The sequence below is a fragment of the Plasmodium knowlesi genome, assembly GCF_000006355.2.
Source record: "Plasmodium knowlesi strain H genome assembly, chromosome: 11".
NCBI classification, from domain to species: domain Eukaryota; phylum Apicomplexa; class Aconoidasida; order Haemosporida; family Plasmodiidae; genus Plasmodium; species Plasmodium knowlesi.
The window spans coordinates 925,699-949,521 of record NC_011912.2 but is presented as its reverse complement, the minus strand read 5'-3'; the positions used below and the strand labels follow the sequence as shown (position 1 = coordinate 949,521).

Genomic DNA, 23,823 nt, shown 5'->3' with positions numbered 1-23,823 from the left:
TTCCTCTAAGAAGAGATTATTTTAACTTACTACTCTTTACCGTTCTCCAGGAGGAGATTATTTTGCCCCCCTTCTATATTCCTCTCCTTCCTTTAAGAAGAGATTATTTTGTCCCTTACTACTCCTTACCTTAAGAAGAGATTATTTTGTCCCTTCCTTAATCCTTACCTCCCTATAGGAAGAGATTATTCTGCCTAACTACTCCTTACCTTCCTGTAAGAAGAGATTATTCTGCCCTACTACTCCTTACCTCCCTCTAAGAGGAGATTACTTCGACCCCTTCTATTTTTTCCTTCCTCTAAGGAGAAATTATTTTGCCCTTACTACTCCTTTTTAACTCCCTCTAAGAAGAGATTATTTTGCCTTCCTTAATCCTTACTTTCCCCTCTAGGAAGAGATTATTTTGACTTCCTTTCCTTCCTCCTTACTTTCCTCTAAGAGGAGATTACTTCGATCCCTTCTATATTCCTCCCTTCCACTAAGAGAAGATTATTCTGCACCCCCCCTTTTATTTTCTTCTCCTTACCTTCCTCTAAGAAGAGATTATTTTGTCCCTTACTACTCCTTTTCCTTCCCCTCTAAGAAGAGATTTTTTTGCCTCACTACTCCTTCACCTTCCTCTAAGAAGAGATTACTTCTTCCTTATTCCTTCCTTTAAGAAGAGATTATTTTGCCCCTTACTAATTTTTACCTTCCCCTCTAAGAAGAAGAGATTATATTGCCCTACTACTCCTTACCTACACCTCTAAGAAGAGATTATTTTGCCTTCCTTCCTTTCTCCTTACCTTCCCCTCTATGAAGAGATTATTTTGCGTCACTATTCCTTACTTTTCTTTAAGAAGAGATTATTTTGTCCCTTCCTTAATCTTTCTTTCTCCCTTCCCTTAACAAGAGAATATTTTGCATTACTATTCCTTACCTCCCTATAGGAAGAGATTATTTTGTCCCTTACTACTCTTTATCCTTCCCCTCTGTAAGAAGAGATTATTTTGTCCCTTTCTTAATCCTTACCTTCCCCTCTAAGAAGAGATTATTTTGCCCCCTTACTACTCCTTACCTTCCCCTCTAAGAAGAGATTATTTTGTCCCTTACTACTCTTTACTTCAGAAGAGATTATTTTGCTCCCTTACTACTCCTTATCCTTCCCCTTAAGAGGAGATTACCTAAACCCTGAACCCTTCTTACCTTCCTCTAACAAGAGATTATTTTCCCCCCTTCCTTTCTCCTTACCTTCCCTTGAGAAGAGATTATTTTTGCCTTACTACTCCTTATCCTTCCCCTCTAAGAAGAGATTATTTTGCCGTAGTACTCCTTACTTTTTTTTAAGAGGAGATTATTTTGCCTTACTACTCCCTGCCTATAGGAAGATATTATTTTGCCTTCCTTCCCTTTCTCCTTACCTTCACCTCTAAGAAGAGATTACCTAAACCCTGAACCCTTCTTACCTTCCTCGAAGGAGAGATTACCTAAACCCTGAACCCTCCTTACCTTCCTCGAAGAAGAAATTACCTGAATCCTGAACGCTCCTTACCGTCCTGTAAGAAGAGATTACGTTGCCCTACTACTCTTTACCTTCCTTTCAGAAGATGTTATTTTACCCCCCTCCTTTTCCTTAAGAGGAGATTACTTCTTTCTTCCTTTGAGAAGAGATTATTTTGCCTTCTACATTCCACTAAGAAGGATCCTCTGCATCCCCTTCCCCTAAGAAGAGATTACTTCCTCCCTTTTTCCTTCCTTTGAGAAGTGATTATTTTGTCCCCCCTTCTTTTTCCTTAAGAAGAGATTATACTTCCTCCCTTTTCCTTCCTCTAAGAGGAAATTATTTTGACCCCCCCCTATATTCCTTCACCTTCCCTTGAGAAGAGATTATTTTTCCTTACTACTCTTTACCTCCCTCTAAGAGGAGATTATTTTGCCCTCTCTATATCCTTCTCCTTACCTTCCCCTCTAAGAAGAGATTATTCTGCCTTCCTTCCTTTCTCCTTACCTTTCCTCTAAGAAGAGATTACTTCGACCCCCTTTTATTTTCTTTCTACTTTCCTCTATGAAGAGATTATGTTGCCCCACTACTCCTTATCTTTCCCTCTAAGAAGAGATTATTGTGCCCTTCCTTCTTTTATTTTCTTTCTCCTTTCTCTTAAGAAGAGAATACCTAAACTCCAAACCCTTCTTACCTCTCTATAAAAAGAGATTATATTGCCCCCCTTCTATATTCCTCCCCTTCCTTTAAGAAGAGATTATTTTGCTCTACAACTACTTACTTTCCCCTCTAAGAAGAGATTATTCTGCCCTACTCCTTTTTTCTTCCTTACCTTCCCCTCTAAGAAGAGATTATTTTACCTTACTACTCCTTACCTTCCCCCAAAAGAAAATTATTCTGCTCCTTTCCCCTTAAGAAGGGATTATTTTGTCCCCCTTCCTTAATCCTTACCTCCCTATAGGAAGAGATTATTTTGTCCTACTACTCCTTATCCTTCCCCCTCTAAGAAGAGATTATTTTGTCCCCCCCCTCTTTTACTTTTTCCTTACCTTCCCTTAAAGATAAATTATTCTACCTACTATTACTTACCTTCCCTTAAGAAGAGATTATTTTGCCTTCCTTCCTTACTCCTTACCTTCCCCTCTAAGAAGAAGAATTATTTTGCACTTCCTTCTTCTTCTTCCTTTAAGAAAAGATAAATTCCTTACCTTCCCTCTAAGAAGAGATTATTTTGCCCTCTCTATATCCTTCTCCTTAACTTCCCCTAAGAAGAGATTATTCTGCCTCCCTCCTTTTTCCTTACCTTCCCCTCTAAGAAGTGATTATTTTGTCCCTTTTTACTTTCTCCTTACCTTCCCCTCTAAGAAGAGATTATTTTGACCCCCTCCTATATTCCTTACCGTTCTCTAAGAAGAGATTATTTTGCCCTTCTCCTTACCTTCCCCTATAAGAAGAGATTATTTTGTCCCTTTCTACTTTCTCCTTACCTTCCCCTCTAAGAAGAGATTATTTTGCCCCCCTCCTATATTCCTTACCGTTCTCTAAGAAGAGATTATTTTGCTCTTCTCCTTACCTTCCACTGTAAGAACAGATTATTTTGTCCCACTGATCCCTTCCCTTAAGAAGAGATTATTTTGCTCTACTACTCTTTACCTCCCTTTAAGAAGAGATTATTTTGTCCCTTACTACTTTTTACCTTCCTCTAAGAAGAGATTACTTTGCTCCCTTCCTTTCTCCTTACCTTTCCCCTCTAAGAAGAGATTACCTAAACCCTAAAATGTGAACCCTAAACCCTAAAATGTGAACCCTAAACCCTAAACCTGAAACACTGAACCCTTAACTCTAAACCCTGAACCCTTCTTACCTTCCCTTAAGAGGAGATTATTGTGCCCCCTTACTACTCCTTACCTTCCCCTCTAAGAAGATATTATTTTGCCCCCTTACTGCTCGCTACCTCCCTCTACAGAGCGATTATTCTGCACCCCCTTTTTTTTCCTTACCTTCCCCTCTAAGAAGAGATTATTTTGCCCCTCACTACTCCTTCACCTTCCTCTAAGAAGAGATTATTTGGTCCCTTACTACTCTTTACCTTCCCCTCTAAGAAGAGATTATTTTGCCTTCTACATTCCACTAAGAAGAATCCTTTGCATCCCCTTCCCCTAAGAAGAGATTATTTTGTCCTTACTACTCCTTACTCCTTACCTTCCTCTAAGAAGAAATTATTTTGTCGTACTACTCTTTACCTTCCCCTCTAAGAAGAGATTATGTTGTCCCTTACTACTTTTTACCGTCCTTTAAAAAGAGATTACCTAAACCCTGAACCCTTCTTACCTTCCCCTCTAAGAAGAGATTATTTTGCCCCACTACTCTTTACCTTCCCTTGAGAAGAGATTATTTTGCCCTTCCCTCTTTTTACCTTCCTCCCTCTAAGAAGATATTATTTTTCCCCCTTTTACTTTTTCCCCCCTTAATTTTCTTACCTCCCTCTAAGAAGAGATTTATTTTGTCCTTACTACTCCTTACTCCTTACCTCCCTCTAAGAAGAGATTATTTTATCCACCCCCATTTTATTTTCTTTCTTCCTTCCTCTAAAAAGAGATTACTTCTTTCTTCCTTCCTCTAAGAGGAAATTATTCTGCCCCACTACTCCTTACCGTTCTCTAACAGAAGATTATTTTTCCTCCCTTTTTTTTCCTTCCCTTAAGAAGAAATTATTTTGCTCCAATACTACTTACCTTAATCTAAGAAGAGATTACCTAAAGTGTGAACCCTAAACCCTAAACCCTAAACCCTGAACCCTAAACCCTGAACCCTAAACCCTAAACCCTGAACCCTAAACCCTAAACCCTGAACCCAAATACCCTAAACCCTGAACCCAAATACCCTAAACCCTGAACCCAAATACCCTAAACCCTGAACCCAAATACCCTAAACCCTGAACCCAAATACCCTAAACCCTGAACCCTAAACCATGAACCTGAGACCATAGAACCCTAACCCCTAAACCCTGAACCCCACACCCGGTGTCCTATATCACGAACCTCCCTTCCCTTCCATCCTGCTGCACCCTGAAATCCAATTGTATGCCATTTGTAAAAAAATGTTGTGCTTCCTCCACACTTTTCTGCTCGGAAACCGTAGTATAGTGTTCCGCGCTGGGGGGCGCGGGCGCTCGCGCGCGGATGTTCCATACATTTTTTTTACGAGATTATGATATAACACCTATTGGCAAGTTTTGAAAAAAGAAAGAAAAAAAATTATATTAGGAAAAAAAGAAAAGGAAAAAAATGAACAAATACACACTGGCCTGATATATGCTGTCTGATTTGTGTTACTTCCTGTTTATGACCCCGTCTGTGCTCTCCCACGTGTGTTATTAGTTTCCCGCAACGAGAAAACATCGACTTTTTGGTGTCCGCTTCAAAAGGCTCACCTCCCCGGCGGCACGCGAATCATAACTCCTTCTTTTAAATTTTTACACTTCGCAACACTTTTTGAACAACTTAGACGTAGGTTAAAAAAAAAAAAAAAAAAAAAAAAAAAATTTAATACCACATATGTACGTACATATATGAGAATGACGACACACCGCGGTAGGTATGTTATTTGTAACATTAAAAAATTACTGTACGCGCAAACGAACTATATGTACTTCCTTCGCCCGTATATGTCAGTAGGACTGCTCAAAGCTACTATCATTTACTTCCTTCTTCACTTGGTTTGGAACACCTTCGAATTAATATCCGGTACTGTAAGAGGGGTTTCTTATTTCTTCCCTGAAACTACGCCGTGCTGGCACATGTGTTGCGCCCGTGCTCTCGGGAACTCGCGCCCCGGTATCCGTACGGCGATACACACGCGGAGTTACATAACGGTTCGCGCGTGGGGACAAAAAACTGAACAGTAAAAAGTCAAATGTCTGCGCTGCAGAATGTGAAGGGCAGAGCCTGTAAACAGTTTTCGAAAACAGGGGAAAGGGTAAAACTGCTCCAACGAAAGTAGGGTATGTCAAAGGAATTGAGATATGGCCCTCTTCTGTTCCTCTGTCAAATATTTCGGAAACTGTACTAAAAATTTTATATATAAATCACCATATTTGCTCGAGTCCCTAATGGGCATTCCTTTATTTTGCACTTTTAAGATTTCATTGTGGAAAGTTACGGTTTGTTTGTTTATACGAATAGGAGCACCACTGATATGATCAATATCTTTGGAAAATCCGATTAAAGCATCCTTTAAAGATATTTCATAAAATTGATGTAAGTCATTATTCTTCCGTTCATACACTTTATGCTTTTTCGTTTGAATAACAAAAATAACATCACCACTTTCATAACCAATTTCCTGTTTTCCCTTCTTTTCGAAAACTATTTTATCATTATTTTTCATCCCCTTTTCCACTTCTAATGTTAACTCAATTGTTTTCTCTTCCTTCATACCATTTGGACAGTAAGAACATTTCGGATTCCATGCTTTACCTCTATCAATACAGTTTTCATCCCTCATTTTATTTTGCATAATGAAACCTGGAGCTACCTGTTGGGTAACTGTCTTATATCCTTTACCACTGCACTCCTTCTTCTTCATGATGCAGTCATCACTTCTTAGACAATTTACATCTCGAGTATAAATAACTGAAAAGAAATCTCCATTATATAACTGTTCCAAGCTCATTTCTACATTTAACGTTAAACTATCTGCCTTTTTCATTTCCTCCCTTCTAAATCCTCCTGCTCCACCAAAAAAACTTTCATAAATGTTAAAGTGATCAGTTGGATCTTCGTCCATTTTATTGGACTCTACATTTTTGGCTGCTTCTAACCCATGGTGGTCGTACACCTTCCTTTTTTCTTCATCTCCTAATATTTCATATGCTTCTGCAATTTCGTTGAATCGATTATTTGAGTTCTTATCTTTTGCCTTATCTGGGTGATACTTTTTGGATAACTTCCTGTACGCTTTTTTTATCTCCTCCGTCGTGGCGTACTTATGAACTCCCAACACCTCATACAGCTTGCTGTGGCTATAGTCACTGTCCACATCTTCGTGCGCGTACCATGCACTGATGAAGATGCTCCATCTTTGGTTCACTTTGAAGGTTTCCAAAATGGCCAGGAATAAAAACGAGCAGTACAACTTCCTCCTGATCATGTTTTCTGAAGTGTGCCCTACGAGGGATGGGAGAATCGTACGTTAAGTTATGTTATCGGTTTGGTTACGACTTGATGGCGTCCCGACGACGCAGTCCAACGGTCCATTCAGCTGTGCTCACCTGAATGCCGAAGCGTCCTTAGTTCAAAATGTTACAGCATTGACGGGGGGTACTCATGTAGGCTTATCCCGCTATACGTATGTGCCATACGCGATCCTTTCTGAAGGCTTATACGACGTTCTAACCACAAATGTTGCGCAGATATTATATCACTTTAAAAGAAGAACTTGAACAGCCCACCTAATTATTGCAGTTTTAAAGTTTCAACCTCCTGGTTGTGCTATATTAGGAGCTTATGCCTCCTTCCTGTGTGCGTCCGTTAGAGAAGTGAATTAATTTTACTGAAAAAACAGCAAATGACGCAAAGCCTTTGGTGGAAAATGCCTACTACGGTAATAGTTCCCCTTCTGCTTCTTCTTTTTTTGGGGGGGGACCTCGCGCCAACTTTATGCTTATTATTATTATTATCTTCTAATTTCTTATTTCTTCGGCTACGATTTTTCCTCATAAAAATGGATGCCTACTCAACTTAATTTTCCATGATTACTTCACTTTCCCTTAATCGTCTGTAAATTATTTCCACAGTGACAAGAACTCGATACTTCCACTAAAATATTTTTTACTGTAACAGTTAATAAAAGATCAAAGAATAAATTCTTCAGGAAAGAACTGAATAAATTATAAAGCACTCAAAAAAAAAAAATTTAAACCGTATGTATATATATATGTTAATTATATAATTCTTCTCCTCATATAAATATACATGAGCGAATGGTATAAAAATAAAATTGTCGCGCAAGGACAAGGGGGAAAAAATATAACCAGCATGCGCAATGGAAAAACAGAAAAAAAAAAAAAAAAGAAAGAAAAAAGAACATCTTCCCACTTAAACCTTTTTCCCTTGCTTATTTTTTTTTTTCTTGAGGATATAAAAAAAATTCAGCAGATTAGATAAGCAAAAATGGTAGCAAATAATATATCCAATTTTTCGCGTAAGGGGAATAATATGGAGTCCTGTTAGGAGTAATCGAACAGCGTAATATGTGTCCACATTTGGGACATGAAAGGAGGAGAAAAGGGCTCCCTTCGAGCGATCACTAACGGTTTGCATAGAACTCAATACGTACATCATTTAGGCAACAGAAAATTCGTGTACATTTGTTAATTCCACGTAAAAATATACTTTACTCCTATTTTCCCGTATTCCCTGAGGAGGAATTAATGTACATATATAGCTGTATACTAGTACGCACGAGAACACCTGCTCTTGGTCTTCCCCTTATATTCGCTTATGCTGCATTTGCATCGCACTTACAGGGGGAAGCAAATGTGTGGAAGTTCAATTTTACGAAAGGGTAAAAAAAAAAAAAAAAAAACGATAAAAACGGTTACACAATGGTTGCTCTTATCCAGATGTTCAAAAAAAAAATTGCCCCCTGTGCCACATCAACATTTGCAAGGAAAATAAAATTCACGCAAGTAAGACTACTGCGCCCATTACTTTGGACGTTGTAATATTGTGCATAACTTTTTTCCTGCGATAGGTTTCTGCTTACCCTACATATAACTCTGTAATTAACACGGTTTGAAATAAAAATGGAGAAAAAATAACAAAACCGGGTGTTCGCTCTTTTTAATTCTCTCAACATGAAGTGAGCAAATTGGGGAATGAATATCCCGTCTTAATAATAATTTTATTCACTCTGGAAGGTAAAAAAAAAAAAAAAAGGAAAAGTTGCCATGTTCTAAATGGAAAAGGTTGCAAAATAGGGAATACCCAAAAGAAACTGTTTTTCCTTTTTCTCTTTTATTCTTATCTTCCAACCTTCCAAGTCAGTTGGATTATTTCTGAAAAATTATTAACATGCGAATATAATGAAGAACAGAATGAACACCTTAAAAAAGGGCGAGAGGCTTCCACGAACTGAATATCAGGAAGCAATTTCCTCGGTATCTCCTTGTAATAAGCAGAAGATCCCCCTTTCAACAAAATGAACATTTTCTTACAATATTGTGCTAAAGAACAATTTAGCGCTATATTGATTGTGAAATATTACAAAGGTATAAGGAAGAATGTGATGAGAGTGTGTATCATAGATCCGCACCGCCTTTTTTTCCCTTGCACCCTGTAATATACGCTCACCTTCCCCTTGCGTAAGGGGCGCGCGGCTCTATGAGAACAAGAAAAGACAAATTGACAACTTTAAAATAATGGTAGTGGTGTTAAAATGTTACTTGTTCGCAAAAGACAGGATGATTCGTTTAGGTATTATCTGAGTCCTCCAATTTCCATATAAGTAACTACAATAATTTTAATTTTAATTTTTTTTTTTTTTAATTTTATTAATAACATATGTGAGTAAAAGGCACATTGCCTGGAGCGCATATCAATTTTTTAAGAAAGTGGAAAATCTCGTAAGCCCTCCGAGGGGAACCAGATATTCATTTGCTCCTTCCGCTAATAGAACATTTATATATTGGATTTAATACATTAATAAAAAGTTGTTTCCTCTTTCTCCGTTCGAGTATAACTTTACCACTGCCCACACATTCGCATTTCATGAGCGGGGTATGTAAAGCTTTCCACTAGTGGACTGCGTCAATTTTAAAGGTTAACTAATGAGACATGCGCATGCAGGCACGTATAAGGCCAATGTAAGTGCATGTCGAAATATTCAATATTTGCATGCGGCCACTATGTGTAATATGTACAGGTACGCCCACGTTTGCACGTATCTCGCGCAGGCATATAAATCTTCTAACATAAGCATGGGGAACATCTTTTTTCCTTTCGCCACTTGAAAAAGTGCACACATGTGACCATTACTTAGCTGTAATTGTAAAAGGGTAAACATACCAGAACAAACAGAATAAACAGAACAGACGGAACTAAGTGGGCTAATTTTAACATGAGCATAAGTGGCCACAAACATTTGCTACCTTTTTTTTTTTTTTTTTCCTTTGAAAAAACCTTAAGCCCTGAAGAAACCAACATGCACATGTAATACATTTAAAATACTTAAAAAAAAAAAATTGAATTGCAGAACATAAATCATACATCGAAGGATAAATTCACTTGTACATAAATAAGTCTAGGACATGCAAAAATTGTTTTGTCAACCAAGTTCCATTGTGCCAAGGGAAACACGGTTTATATGAGTTGCGAACTTATGGCGTGGATTGGAGTTTATATGAAAGTTGTACGTTCATCATAAATACAACACATTATTTTTTTTTTGCTTGTAAATTTTTTTAATTAAAAATTTTCTCACATTTCAGGAGAAATTAAAGTAGAAAATAAAACAGAAATTAAATTAAAAGAAAAAAAAAAAAAAAAAAAAAAAGTAATCGAGTAAAGCAGAACATTAAAAACAACTGCCATATAGGGTAGAACAATAAATATAAAAAAAAAAAAAAAAAAAAAAAAAAAGAATATAAAACAAAATATAAAAGAAAGGAAAGAAGAAGAAAAAACAGCAAAGGCTGGTCATATCAAGGACTAAAAAAGAGAAAAATTAACACACAGGAAAAAGGAACCCTACAACCGTTGTACATTTATTTGTGCCCTTAGAATTGTGCAAAAATCACTTTTGTTGTAAATTTTTTATTTTTGCAAACACGCAAAAAAATAAAAAATAATAATAATAATAAATAACGTGCTCGTGCATACAATACATTTATTTATATAATTACTACATGCCTATATTTGCTCCCAGTTTTTGTACCTCTTTAATGCAGGTATAAGTGAACGTACAAAGTACAAACAAAGCCCACATTGCATCCATATGCTATATTGATACAATTTCGTTCTTATGCGTGATCATACACTACAACACAATACATGTGTTCGCTCCATAATTTAATAAGATCTCCTATAGATCCAGGTTTACTGATGCCCTGAGTGCGCTCCTTTATATATGTTTACATATAATATATATGTATATTTTCTTCCTGTAAGTTTATAATTGGAAAAAAAAAAATTCTTGGAAATTTACTTTTCCTCCAATCCTACTGCGTCCAGTGAAAATCTTTACCTTGAGGGATTCTTCCCTTTTCATAATGTACTTATTGAGTAGACATCTCAGTACTGATTGATACGTAACGAGCATATGTGTATCAATATTTTTGCATATATCCTTCAGCGATGCATTATCACTTGAAGAACACGTATAAGCGCAATACTGTTGTATGTATTTGCAGGCCCATGATGTACCATCTTTTTAAGTATATTTAAGTTTGCATATATTTATACAATACCTTTTTGTCTTTATGTTCTTCTTAATATTTATAGAATTCGTAGAAGAACGTGAGGGAAAATCATATAGTTCGTAAAAAACAATTCTTCAAATGTGTATAATACGACCTTTCTCTTTTTTCCTTCTTTGTTTGTGTATTTTGTCATCACCCATCGGATCCCTTGTACCTGCCACCCCGTGTTTAACATTTTCACAAATTTGAGGGGTTGCACTATTAATTTTGTACCTGATTTTTTATGTGAGTTATAATGTCAACTTTATTTCTTCTGATAGCACTATGGCATTTTCTAATGCCGACATCAGTAGTTTTGGGTTTTACGCCATCCATTAGGGATGTAGCCAATACTATCCTGTTTTCCCCCTATAAGATAATATTTATGAATTCAGAGAAAAGGGGCCATGTCGACAGTGCACCTTATGAAGAAAAAGAAAAATTGGAAAATCCACCTGAAAACACAGAACGGGAAGAAGCAACAGTAAGCGTTGTCGAGGCGGAGAAGGAAGGGAAAAAGACGCAAGGAGGTCTGGAAGAGAAGAAGGATGAAGCGCCTAAAGCAGGGGTTGCAAAGGACAACAATGTTGAGGAAGTGGCAGTAACAACAGAGGATGCATCAAATGGGGGAAAAGCGACCAAGGAGGAGGGAGTAGCCAAGGTGGAGGATGTTGCCGTAGTTGAAGAAGTAGCCAAGGTGGAGGATGTTGCCGCAGTTGAAGAAGTAGACAAAGTCGAGGAGGCAGCTGAACCAGCTGAGGAAGTAATAATAGTCGAAGAAGCACTTAAAGCAACCGCAAATAAAGTTGAGCCGGCCGAAAAAGAAGTAACAGTCGAAAAAGAAGCAACAGTCGAAAAAGAAGCAACAGTCGAAAAAGAAGCAACAGTCGAAAAAGAAGCAACAGTCGAAAAAGAAGTAACAGTCGAAAAAGAAGTAACAGTCGAAAAAGCCGAAGGAAAGTCAAACGAAGAGGCGGCTCGCGTAGACGACACATTGAAGGAAGAAAAGTATACTTTTTTCTGGAGGAGAAAACCTAATAAGAATAAAAAAAAAGAAACAAAAAAGAAAGGATCAAATGATGTGTCCCAAGAAAAAGACAGGAAGAAACTACCGACGACCTTTCTACTACCAGGGGTTGGAGGAAGTACACTAATTGCCGAATACAAAGATGCAATGATCCATAGTTGCAGCAGTAATTTGTTAAATTCAAAGCCATTTAGAATATGGATCAGTTTAACTAGACTTTTTTCCATAACGTCAAATGTATACTGTACCTTTGACACCTTGAGGTTAGTGTACGACAGTGAGAAAAAAATGTATTCGAATCAACCAGGAGTTAACATTACGGTGGAAGATTATGGGCATCTTAAGGGCATTGATTATTTGGATTACATTAACAATACTGGCATAGGTGTAACCAAATATTATAACACTATAGCTTCTCATTTTTTGTCTAAAGGTTATGTTGATGGGGAAAGCATTATAGGTGCACCGTACGATTGGCGTTATCCACTGTACCAACAAGATTACAACCTATTCAAAGATACCATAGAAGCAACTTATGAAAGGAGAAACGGGATGAAGGTAAATCTAGTAGGCCATAGTTTAGGGGGATTATTTATAAATTATTTCCTAGTGCATATAGTTGATAAAGACTGGAAACAGAAGTATTTAAATTCGGTTCTGTATATGAGTTCTCCATTTAAAGGTACCGTGAAAACGATTAGGGCTTTACTCCATGGAAATCGTGATTTTGTTTCTTTCAAAATTAAGAAATTGATTAAACTGTCTATATCAGATAGTATGATGAAGGCCATTGGGAATTCAGTAGGTTCCTTGTATGACCTCATACCGTATAAGGAATACTATGACCATGATCAGGTTGTAATTATAATTAATACAGATTCTGCACCGATTGATGATAATTATATGCAGTCCATTGTGTCGGAGTGTGGAATATATAATAAGGATTGCTACTTGAACAGAACTGATGTGAAATTAAAGGTGCACACCCTATCAGATTGGCATGTGCTTCTAAAGGATGACCTAATGGAAAAATACAATAATCATAAACAATACAGAGACAGGCATTTTTCCATGGACCATGGCATACCCATATATTGTGTGTATAGTACCCTTAAAAATAAGAGCACCGAATATTTGCTGTTTTCTCAGAAGGATAACTTAAACGAGGAGCTTATTGTTTATTACGGAATAGGTGACGGAACTGTGCCCCTCGAAAGTTTAGAAGCATGCAATAGCTTTTACAATGCAAAACAGAAGAAGCATTTTGAGAATTATAGCCATATCGGTATTCTGCACAGTGCGGAGGCTGTCAATTATGTGTACGATTCGATGCAGACCACCGGGGGAGAACTGGACGATGCGTTCGATCATGTTACAGCCGAGTTAACTGTAGAGGGGAGTACTGAAGGAGGTAACGTTGGAGGGGAGGAGCTGAACAAGGTGCCTCAGCAGGGAAAAGGAAATGAAGAAATGGCAAATGTGCCTGAGATACGCGTCAAGTAATGGAATAAAAGTACTCCACTCATTGTGTGTGCTAAGATATAAGGAGTATTAACACGGCGATTTCCCAACACCGCCTTTTTTTTTTTTTTTTTTGTTGTTAAAACCGTTAACCCTGTTTTTGTACATAATTAATTGGTGAAATGTTTTGCCACCAAACGGAAGACAAGGTAGCATTTATTAATACAACCATTATGCTTTGCCTCCGTTATTGTTCCTTTTATTCCCATATGATTATCACTGATATTATGCTTTTTTTTTTGTTGTTGTTGTTGACACTTTGTGTAGCTAGCTGATATATTTTAGTTTTATCAATCATCTACACGCCGAGATGTCCGCTGGCGGGCATTTCACCCTACCATTTTGTCACCTTAATTAACAACATTCTGAATTGCATTTTTAAACCGCTCAACCACATTCGCAGTTTTAAAACTGCAATTTCCTCCCCATTTGGGAAAACACGTGCAGTACATATATAGCACATTATTACGGTTACGTATGTACGCACGCACGTTATTTTTATTTATTTATTTATTTTTTTTATACAATTGATACACATAACATTAGCACAACACTTGCTTAACTAATTCTCCGTTCATGGGAACTAACAGGTGTATTCTGTGCATGTCGGTATCATCTAGGATAGGCTACGTTCTTTCTCGTACTTCTTATCTGCAGCGGTGTCGTAATACCAGTAATCAGAGGTACCAGTATACATATGCACTCCTCTTCTAAAAGATAGAGAAATTTCGCCCCGTAAGGTGAATTCCCATAAAATGCATAGCTGCGCTACTTCACAGCTGAAACTTCGGAAGAAGCAGGTTTCACATACCCTTGTGCTACAAAAGGAGAGGGTCCTTTTAACTTTTTTTTTTTTTTTTTTGCGATATCAGCAATGGTGGTGCTACAAGCACAAGAAGAGGTCATAGGGTGTTATCCCCTTTAACCGATTAAGGTTAGCGATTCCTTGATAAGTCGCTACATGAGAGCCCTGGCGCCTCAAGTACTACACATTTCCCCATAAGAAAACCACTGCTTGTTTCTCTGTCCAGCGGGGAGATATATGATATATTTTTTTAAGCACATCTAGGTGTAGGGGGAACAGAGCAGGGAGCTCATGGATTATTCGAAAATTTTCTGAGGAAATTGTGAGGTAGGGTGAAATAGCAGAGGGTGAATAGGGGAATCATTCATAAAGCAGCGAGCATATTCCTATATGCCTAATGGGCATATACGTAATGATGCATACACGGCACATGTGCACATCTATACAAAGTTGAGAAAAATTAGGATTTCCAGAAGGAAGGGAGGCGAAAATGCGGAATTGACTGTGATTCCAAATGGTGGCAGAAGGCTTTTCTGAGCGACAGGTATTATTTATGTTCTGCTGTGCATGCATATAAATGATAATAAAAAGCTTTTGCCTCTTTTACCATTTCATCATACGTGGAAGGATGAAAAATCAAAAAAAAAAAATAAAATAAAATAATTAAAAAAAAAAAAAAATTATAATAAATTCCATGGCGGAGACTAAGAAACAGAACATATTTTCCGCATAAAAGGGGAACCTATGACATAAAAATATTCATGCCCGCATTACTACATGCTCCGCGGCAGTGGCGTAATAGGCCTTTATATAACTACGTGGTAAGGCTTGCTATACGAGGGGCAAAAAGAAATATACTGCGGCGGGTTACGATATGCAGTACCTCTTGGCGCCTCTTCGATTCCACTTTTTTTCCTCCATATATGATTTATGTATAGAAGCAATTATATATAGAAAGCGAAAAAAAGAAGGCAATTGCGAAATACTTGCAATATGCAGGAATGTTATTGCATAGGCCATAGGACCTTACTAACATATAAACGCAGTGCACAGTAAGGTTAAACTATTAAACTAAAACCTAAAGCACATGAAAAAATTAAGAAAAAAGGGAACGGAAAACGAATAACGAAAGATAGGAAGAGCTAAAAAACTACAGCGGTTAAAAGCAGTATCAAAAAAAAAAAAAAAAAAGCGAAACATATACAGTGACAAAACGAACCACGGAGAACCGAAACTTACGAAAAGAATGAATCCATCAAAATCCCGAATCAATCCTACGAAACTGACGGAGCGAAGCAAAATATTATATAAAACAAAATAATATATGTGAAAGTAAATATTTCATTCCTCTAAAAAACAACGCATAATAATAAACAAGTGCAATGTGATAGAAAGAAACACCATTGCAAAAAATATGCATTAATTTTGAAAACGCTGAAAAAATAGAAATCTAAAGCAAAAATAGAAATACGAAAATATGCTTTGGTTAAGCGAAGCACTTTGTTTTAAGCTCATTGGAAAAAAAAAAAAATAAATAAATAAATAAAAAAAAAAAATAAAAGCAAAATATATAAAATAAGTTAATAACATTCTTCCAAACGACTTGCGGCGAAAGCAAACATACACTCAGAAGTACCCACCTACACATAGACTAAAATGGTAAAAGTGTCAACTGTGATGTTTTAAATTTTTTTTTTTTTTTGACATTTTCTTATTTTTCTTGTACTGTTTAAAAATCAGTAGAAAGGAAGAGAGAGGGAAAAAACGCAAGAGGCATACCATATTGCTCAGCATTGGCTACTTTTAACATATGCATATGCGCGTGGTAATGCTCGTCGCATACTTGCTCGTGATTATGTGATGCCATGGAAACTCACGTTGCGTAGGACGCACATGCAAACATACATTTACATAAAACACATACATGAGGAGGTGCCCCTTTTGTACAAACTAATTGCTGTGAGAGAATTATTCGCCGACCTGCTACTCGACTGAAAGTGAATCTTCAATCCATCAGAAGTAGCAAACGAAGTGAGACGTTGCAGCAGGGGGGGACGGAAAAGAATACACAGAGGAAGAGACCAAGACTTTGATACTGAAAAAATAAAAGAGTAAAATAACGTAACGTGCAGGGAAGTACAGTACTATACCAAGAAGGGAAATCCATTTATGTGCCCCTTTTTTTACGAGTGGATGATTTCCTTTCCGTTGGTCCGTCCCCCTCATTCCTTTTAAGAAGGGCAAAGTGTGTAGTATAGGCTTATACAGGAGTTCGAACGTCTCCCCCATAAGTAAGGAAAAGAGGCAATCGTAGTGAAGGGCAAACAGAACAAACGAGGAAAGTACAGAATTCTTTTAAAAACACTTTAACCCAAAATGAATAACACAAAGAAGAGTGAGATGGTAAAGGAGAAGAAGGATGTGAGTAGCTCTAACACGACGAAAACCCTGTGGGTAGGGGACCTGGATAAAATAAAAGACGAAGTGGTAGATGAGAACTATATCTTACACCGTATGTTTTACGAATTTGCTGAAGATATAATAAAAGTAAAATTATGCAAGGAAAAGAATTCGCAAAGACATTCCTATGCATTCATAGAATTCACGAATTATGATATGGCCAAGTACTGTTTTGATAATTTAAACGGTAAGTGGATACCTGGAAGGATACACAGGTTTAAATTGAACTGGGCCAAATACAATATAACTGAGAATGTTAATACGCATGAGAAGAATTTAGACGTTGAGCTGGATGATAAGGGTACATATTCTATATACGTTGGGGGATTACCCAAAGGAACGACAAAGGAAGAAATCGAAACGCTATTTTCCCAGTTTTATTCCAGTATCTGCTTCGTTAAGATGATTAAAAATGTGCAGAAAAATCAAAATACAATATATTGCTTTATTCATTTTTTTAATTACGATGAATGTATTAAAGCTTTAAAAGAAATGGATGGTTATGATTTTAGGGGCTGTAAAATTAAGGTGAGCACATCTAAGGGGGTAAAAGTAAACAAGGGGGGGATAGGGGCAAACAATTACTACTACAAAAATAACAATTATCAAATGAACATGAACAGTTTGAAAGGAGTGAATATGGGAAGCTACCATGTGGACGCATATGGGGGCAACTACGCCCATGGAGGATACACTCACGGCAACTATTCACAGGGAAGTTACAACCAGGCAGGCTACCCAACCGGGAATTACAGTCAAGCAAACCACCACCACAACAGCCTTAACAGCAGCAGCAACGACTGTGCCAACAGCAGTAGTAAGGTAGAGAACAACCAGACGAATGAAGAAGAAAATAAGAACGTCCCTGAAGCTGGAGTAGCAGCCCCTGGGGGGGTGCCTACTGGGGAAGATCCAAACAAAAATTATTATATGTACTACCAAAACGTAAACAGCGAAATGAACAATCCTTATAAGTTAAACTACTACGACCACATAAGCTCCAATGTTACTTCATACCCTGCGTACAGCAACACAGGGAACCATGGGACACCTAGCCTGTCGTTTAATTCGAATGGCTATGGCAGTGAGATGAATTACTACAGTGGACAAATAACTCAAATAGCACAAATGAACAACTACGGAAATGATATCAATCACACGGGTAACTTCCAGGGGAGCAATGGACATGTGAACAATTACACCTCCGAATTCAATTGCGTAACTAATTATAATCTTACCCCTGGAAAGGAGGATGAACAGAATCATCTAAACTACAGAATGGGGAACGTAAATTATTCTTCTGCTGTTAACAGTGAAGATGCTGAAGATAGCCTGAAAAATATGAAACATGAAAAAAAGGAAGGTAATGGGAACCTGAAAAATGAAGAAATGTCCACGGAAGATAATATAATAAATCATATGACGAAAAAAAATGGAATGATGGAAGGGAATCTAAACAGCATGAACCACCACTATGGGCTAAACTTTTACAATCGCCCCTGCTCAAACAACGAATATAGTAACAATTGCTTCAATCCAATGGGTCTTCACAAGACTAATGCAAATGGAGAAATTAACTATAATGGCAGTAGTATGGGGAGTTGTCACATGAACGATATGAGCAGCGCAAATAATTATTACTATAATGGGGAAGCGCAGAACCTCGAGGGGAGAAGCAACCAGGGGAAAAACAATAGCAGAAATCATAGCAACACTAACAACAGCACGAACAATGGAAGTGTAGACAACAACGAAACTATTGACAATGAGCAGAGCGTTCGCAAAAATGATTTTATCGATAATGACCACAGCGAAGGCATGAATGGAAATAACGTTGAGGATAATAAGTGATCCAGGGTTTGAACTAATCAGTGTAAGCCTTTTAATGATTATTAATATCCGAAACAGAATAGGCGATGTGAAGGCGTCCTGATTATAGTGAAAACTGCCAGAATTGACGGGGGATTAGTAATTGTAAGAAACGACGGGTGGTGGAGGGGAAAATAGGTAGGAGCGAATCCGTAATTTCGTCTCCAGTGATGCATGTTTACGGTGTACACATTTCTGCTGAATGCTTTTAGGTCTGCCACACGTTCAAATGACAAACGTTCGCAGGGCATCCTTCGACTCGCTTAGTCAGCATCAGTTACCGGAGGGATTACTGAGTGAGGAGCACCCGTGTATATGCGTGCATACGCGTGGACACTCGTATAGACACTCGCACATGTGTCACTTATCCGTAATTATTAACCGCTATTCCGCGGACGAAGGCTTCCTTACATGGCAGACTGCTAAAATGAGTGATCACGAGGAGGTCCAGGTCGACCCTCTATAGGGAAGTACTCAAAACAGAAACCGTACATAATCCCATATGTGTACATGTAAAGACAGACATATGTTTGCGTATATGCGTGCAAGAAATCTTCTTCCACCGTAAACAGAACATAGAACCCCCCACGTTATCATAATAACATTTCCAGATAATGTATGTCTCCCTCCATTTAGACGAAAAACCTTCACTTCGTACCATCACAACTACGGGCGCGCCTTCCGAAAAATAATATGTAGAGTGGTGTAGCAATAAATAACCTATGCATAGGAATCGATCCACCCCCCAAAAACATCTCTTAGAGTAATTTTAACAGGTGTGTGCCTTGCGCGAAAGCACATATATATACACTTTACGAATGTTGTGTCCAATTTTATTATTATTTTTTTTAATAGCCGACACAATTTTACCAGCTGAAGCATACCCAAGCACTTTTTTGTAGTTATTAAATAATACCTTTCCGTGCTACAAGCACGAACCACTTTCCACGTACTTGCATTTGTACGGTATATCCACTTCGCATGTATGATTACAGGAGTGCAACACAATACAACACGCCGTGCCACAACGCTGTTGTTTCCACCCCCATTATTTTATTTGTTTCCATATCTTTGTTTAATTTTTACCCTCTTCATTTTTATCCTATTGATTTTTTTTCCTTATCATTTTTACCCTATTAATTTTTATCCTCGTTAATTTCCCTTTCCTTCCCGTATTTTATTTCTCCTCATTTGTCCCGCCTTACCCTTTACTACACGCATTAAGTGTACCTCCTGTGTATTCTTTACAACCACAAAATTTGCCTTGTCATTTTTTGATATTTAGAAAATGCTGTTAAGTGGTTAGGTAGAAATGCGCATACGGAATTGAAAAGAGTTTTATGTGACTCACTGATGTTTTTTCCCATCACCCAGATGGCTCCATTTTTCATGGGTAGTCAATCCTTTTGTTAATTTCGTTGCCCGTGTGTTCTTTTTTTTCAGGTGCACAAGGCACCGTATATATATATATATCGCTCCACGCCACATAGACCGAACCTATTACCTACAAATGCTTATGAACATTCCGAACAGTGCGTTTAGTTTATTTTCTTTAACTACGTTTATGTTGCGAGTTATTCGAATGACGGAAAAAACAAGTGCACATTGAAAACGTCATTGTTTACAAAAAAATATAAAGGCATGAACACCGCGCAATGGGGGGCATATATCCCAATGTGTGTCACGCTGAGGGGAAGAAAGAATAGAGAAATACACCCGGCGTGGGAAAATACGCCTAAGGAGAGAGAACCCGGAACCCGATGAGCGAAAAACACTCTCAGGGCGAAGCGCACCCTTTTCCTTTGTTAAAAAATTAAAATTAACGCAGTAGTAATGACAGAAAAAAAACCCATGAAGGAGAAGAAGCATAACATGCAGAGGGTTGAATATCGCTCCAGCTTGTTCTTCACATTATGCCTATTCTTAAAGTAAATCAAATTGGGTAAAAGGCTAAAAGGGGTGGGGAGAAAAAAAGGATAAATGGTAAAATATTAGTTGATGCAAAAAGTGCGGATGCGGTGTTAACAGAGGGCATAAGGAAAATATACATGTGCGAAGTGACAAGAACAATCAGAAGCACTTCTTTTCCTCTTTATTCTACATATATAGTTTGGGAATGCTTACCAGGATATCAGTGTAGACGTAATTCCTCCTCCTATACCAATAACGTTGGATAACTTTTTAACATTGAACGCTATGAAGGCGCAGAGAATGGTGACACAAATGGAGATGAGTCTTCGCTGTTTTCTGTCCTCCGCTTGTGATTCTGTGGTGCTCGAATTCTCTGTTAAATTATCAAGGGCGTTATCCTCAAAAATATTGTCCTCATCCTCGCGTAGAAAAGTAGATAAGTTAGCCATGTACCTATTCCTTCTTGAGACAAACACATAAAATTTAAGAAACATATTACGAGCGGATAAGTACAATGATAATAAGCTTGAGTATGATCCCATGAAATTTAAGGGAACGGAAAAAAAGAACGTTATTGATAGGAGAAATTTACACAAAAGTATGGATATATTTGTGTCTTCATAATTCAATATGATGTTATCCTTGGTTGTCGTCAGAAAGGACAAATATCCTAGAAGTCCAAATAGAGAGTAAAAAATAATTTGCAGCACAACACTTCTGTATGCTGATTTTGTTAATCTCCTATGCGTCGGCTGATTAAATTGTCCAGTTATAAAACATGCATTTGGTTGTTGCGAAAAAGAAAATAACAAAATATTGAAACATTTGAAAAAATGCCTATCCATGTTGAATAGCACTATATCCTTGTTAATCAATACGGTGTAGTAGCCCCGTGCTTGCCATCCTATCGTTAATACCGTTATCATCAACGAGCATAGTGAAAATATCAAAAAGGAATCTAGAGAACCCACTTGATCGCGAAGTGTTATAGGTACTATCAGTGAACACACTATAATAATCAAAACGTTGTGGTTATATAAAAAGGACGGGAAATTAAAAACGTACAATATGCTACTTAAAAAATTACTTATTAGTATCAATACCAAAATATAACTGGAGAGAAAACCAAATGTCAGCCCAATGTCGATAATAGTTTTGTGGTACTTATGTCCTATTTTTTTTAGCAAATTTCCATATACAAATGTGTTATGCTCCAAGGATGTCATACATAGGATGTTCGTTGTAACGTAGGATTCCATGCCGTTTAGAAGTATCAAGAGTAGACTTAATATTATCCCCAACTTTAAGAAAACATACGGTATGGACAGAAAGCCAACTCCTATGGCTGTACATATAAACAAAACTGTGCTTGAGCGTACACCCCCAGGGGTGAAACGACTAAATGTTCTTCTTTTCCAATTTTTTTTCCTTTTTTTTTCTTCTTCTTTATCTTGTGCATTCTTTTCATTTCCCCCCACATCGACAATGGCTATATTTTCATTTTCATTATCATAATTTTCAGTTGCATTACTTTCTTGATAATTTTCTTGCGTATCATTTACATCGTTATTGTTATCCTGATCATAGTAACCATCACCCTCTTCTCCTACTTCATTTATATCATCATCGCCCAAGTTAACATATGGGCTTGTTTTCAAGCTGTTTCCATGGATATCGGAGTTGTTTTCCTCCATTTTATTTTCACACTTCTTTTGTTTGTTTTTTTTCTTTTTCCATGAAAATAGGTTAGTCACACTGTTTTTGTTTGAAGCTTCCGTATTGTTTTCTTTTTTTTCCTCAACTTGGGGCGTATTTCCGTTATTTACATTTCCGCTTGGGGTGCCTGCGGGGTCTGAATTTGTATGATCTTCCTTGCTGTCCACCTTTTTCGGGTTTCCTTTCTTGGAGCGTTTCTCACCTTTTTTAGAATTGTTTTTATTCTCTATTATTCCATTTTCATTCATTTTATAGAAATAGGAAAACTGCAGGGGATTACACCATGGTGTGGGGGGCGGAGCGTGTTGTGCCGTTAATATGAGCATAACAACAAGTATAAGTATAAGTGTGCGCGCAATCAGGGGTCAGCTGTTCACAATAGCAACTGCGCTTGTTCTCTAATTCGTGGTGTCACACATTGCCACTTTCTCACGTGGGCAGTTTTTGCGCTTCATTTTTGTTCACTTCTCCTATTTTTTAGGAGCATGGTGCCGCACGCAGATGAGCAACCGGATAAGCTGTTCACTAACCAATTGGTCACGCCGATGATCGCGCACGGGAATTACCTGCCAGTTAATGCGACGCCGAGAGCTCGTCAACCGGGGGAAGCGGAAGAAGGAAGGAGATAATAACTGTTAACAAATGGCTACATAAACTTATCTAAACTATGACCCTACTGTAGGTCAAATAAAACAAAGCCTTACACTAATGAGGAAATTTAACGAAAAATAAAAAAAATATATGTAAAAATAAGAATACAAAATACAGAACCGAAAAATTAATAGTATATAAATTAAAAACTGTTCATATGGAATGCTAAAGGGGAATTTATATTTAATGCGAAATGAATGGAGATGGAATGGCAGTCAAGTAAAAGCAGTTCAAAGTGCCCTTCGGTTTAGCATTAATATAACATATCTACGCACGTACATTTAAGATCATCAATATAAACATATAAAATGATACCGTTCAGGCTTCGAATGAACAGAATGGTTGGTAGTTTCAAAGTAGGGCGAAAATATTTCATAAGGCAAAAATTACGAGAGAGGTTTTAGGCCACGTCAAAGGGAGGCTGGCTTTGTACTAATGAGCGGAGAAAGCATGCATGAAAATAAATCACATACATGATAAGGGAAGGCTTGTGAAATAACGCCGTAAGAGTGGCGATATACATAGGTGTAAACAGAACTACTACATATATATATATATATATACGTAGTACTTTATGTAAGCATTTCGCCGTAATATTTTGGCAAATCATTAACGGGGGGAAAAAATCGTATTTGTTCACTATACATAAAAAGGCAGGCGCTGAAGATACATCATATTTGTTGCAATCGCAATTTGTGCAAATGTTGTAATTATTTTATTTCCTCAAACCTTCTTCCAATGAAGCGAAGGAATATTGTGGTTCGTCTGTGCGTAACTATATAGGAGTAACCTTCTTTTATAGGCAACATAAGTTGTTTTACTTTTATTTTTATCACAAATTATTAAAAAAAAAAAGTCAAAGAGAGAAAAAAAAAAATATATATGCAAGAACAAAACCAACGGTGAAATTTCGTTCGAGTAAC

General features: G+C 37.4%; 4 protein-coding genes across 4 annotated transcripts; 2 read left to right on the top strand and 2 right to left on the bottom strand.

Annotated features, from left to right (window-relative positions):
• Positions 1-5,488: 5,488 nt before the first annotated feature.
• Positions 5,489-6,631, bottom strand: PKNH_1120300 (DnaJ protein, putative; the record flags this gene model as incomplete). Its single annotated transcript, XM_002261343.1, has 1 exon — positions 5,489-6,631. The coding sequence occupies one exon, from the start codon at positions 6,629-6,631 to the stop codon at positions 5,489-5,491; it is 1,143 nt and encodes a 380-aa protein (XP_002261379.1).
• Positions 6,632-11,196: 4,565 nt separating this feature from the next.
• On the top strand, positions 11,197-13,470 carry PKNH_1120200 (phosphatidylcholine-sterol acyltransferase, putative; the record flags this gene model as incomplete). The annotated part of the gene is made up of 1 exon (XM_002261342.1): positions 11,197-13,470. The coding sequence occupies one exon, from the start codon at positions 11,197-11,199 to the stop codon at positions 13,468-13,470; it is 2,274 nt and encodes a 757-aa protein (XP_002261378.1).
• Positions 13,471-16,669: 3,199 nt separating this feature from the next.
• Positions 16,670-18,604, top strand: PKNH_1120100 (polyadenylate-binding protein 3, putative; the record flags this gene model as incomplete). Its single annotated transcript, XM_002261341.1, has 1 exon — positions 16,670-18,604. The coding sequence occupies one exon, from the start codon at positions 16,670-16,672 to the stop codon at positions 18,602-18,604; it is 1,935 nt and encodes a 644-aa protein (XP_002261377.1).
• Positions 18,605-20,427: 1,823 nt separating this feature from the next.
• On the bottom strand, positions 20,428-22,575 carry PKNH_1120000 (amino acid transporter AAT1, putative; the record flags this gene model as incomplete). Its single annotated transcript, XM_002261340.1, has 2 exons — positions 20,428-20,572; positions 20,747-22,575. 2 exons carry the CDS (start codon positions 22,573-22,575, stop codon positions 20,428-20,430), a joined length of 1,974 nt encoding a protein of 657 aa, XP_002261376.1.
• Between the last annotated feature and the right edge of the window lie 1,248 nt (positions 22,576-23,823).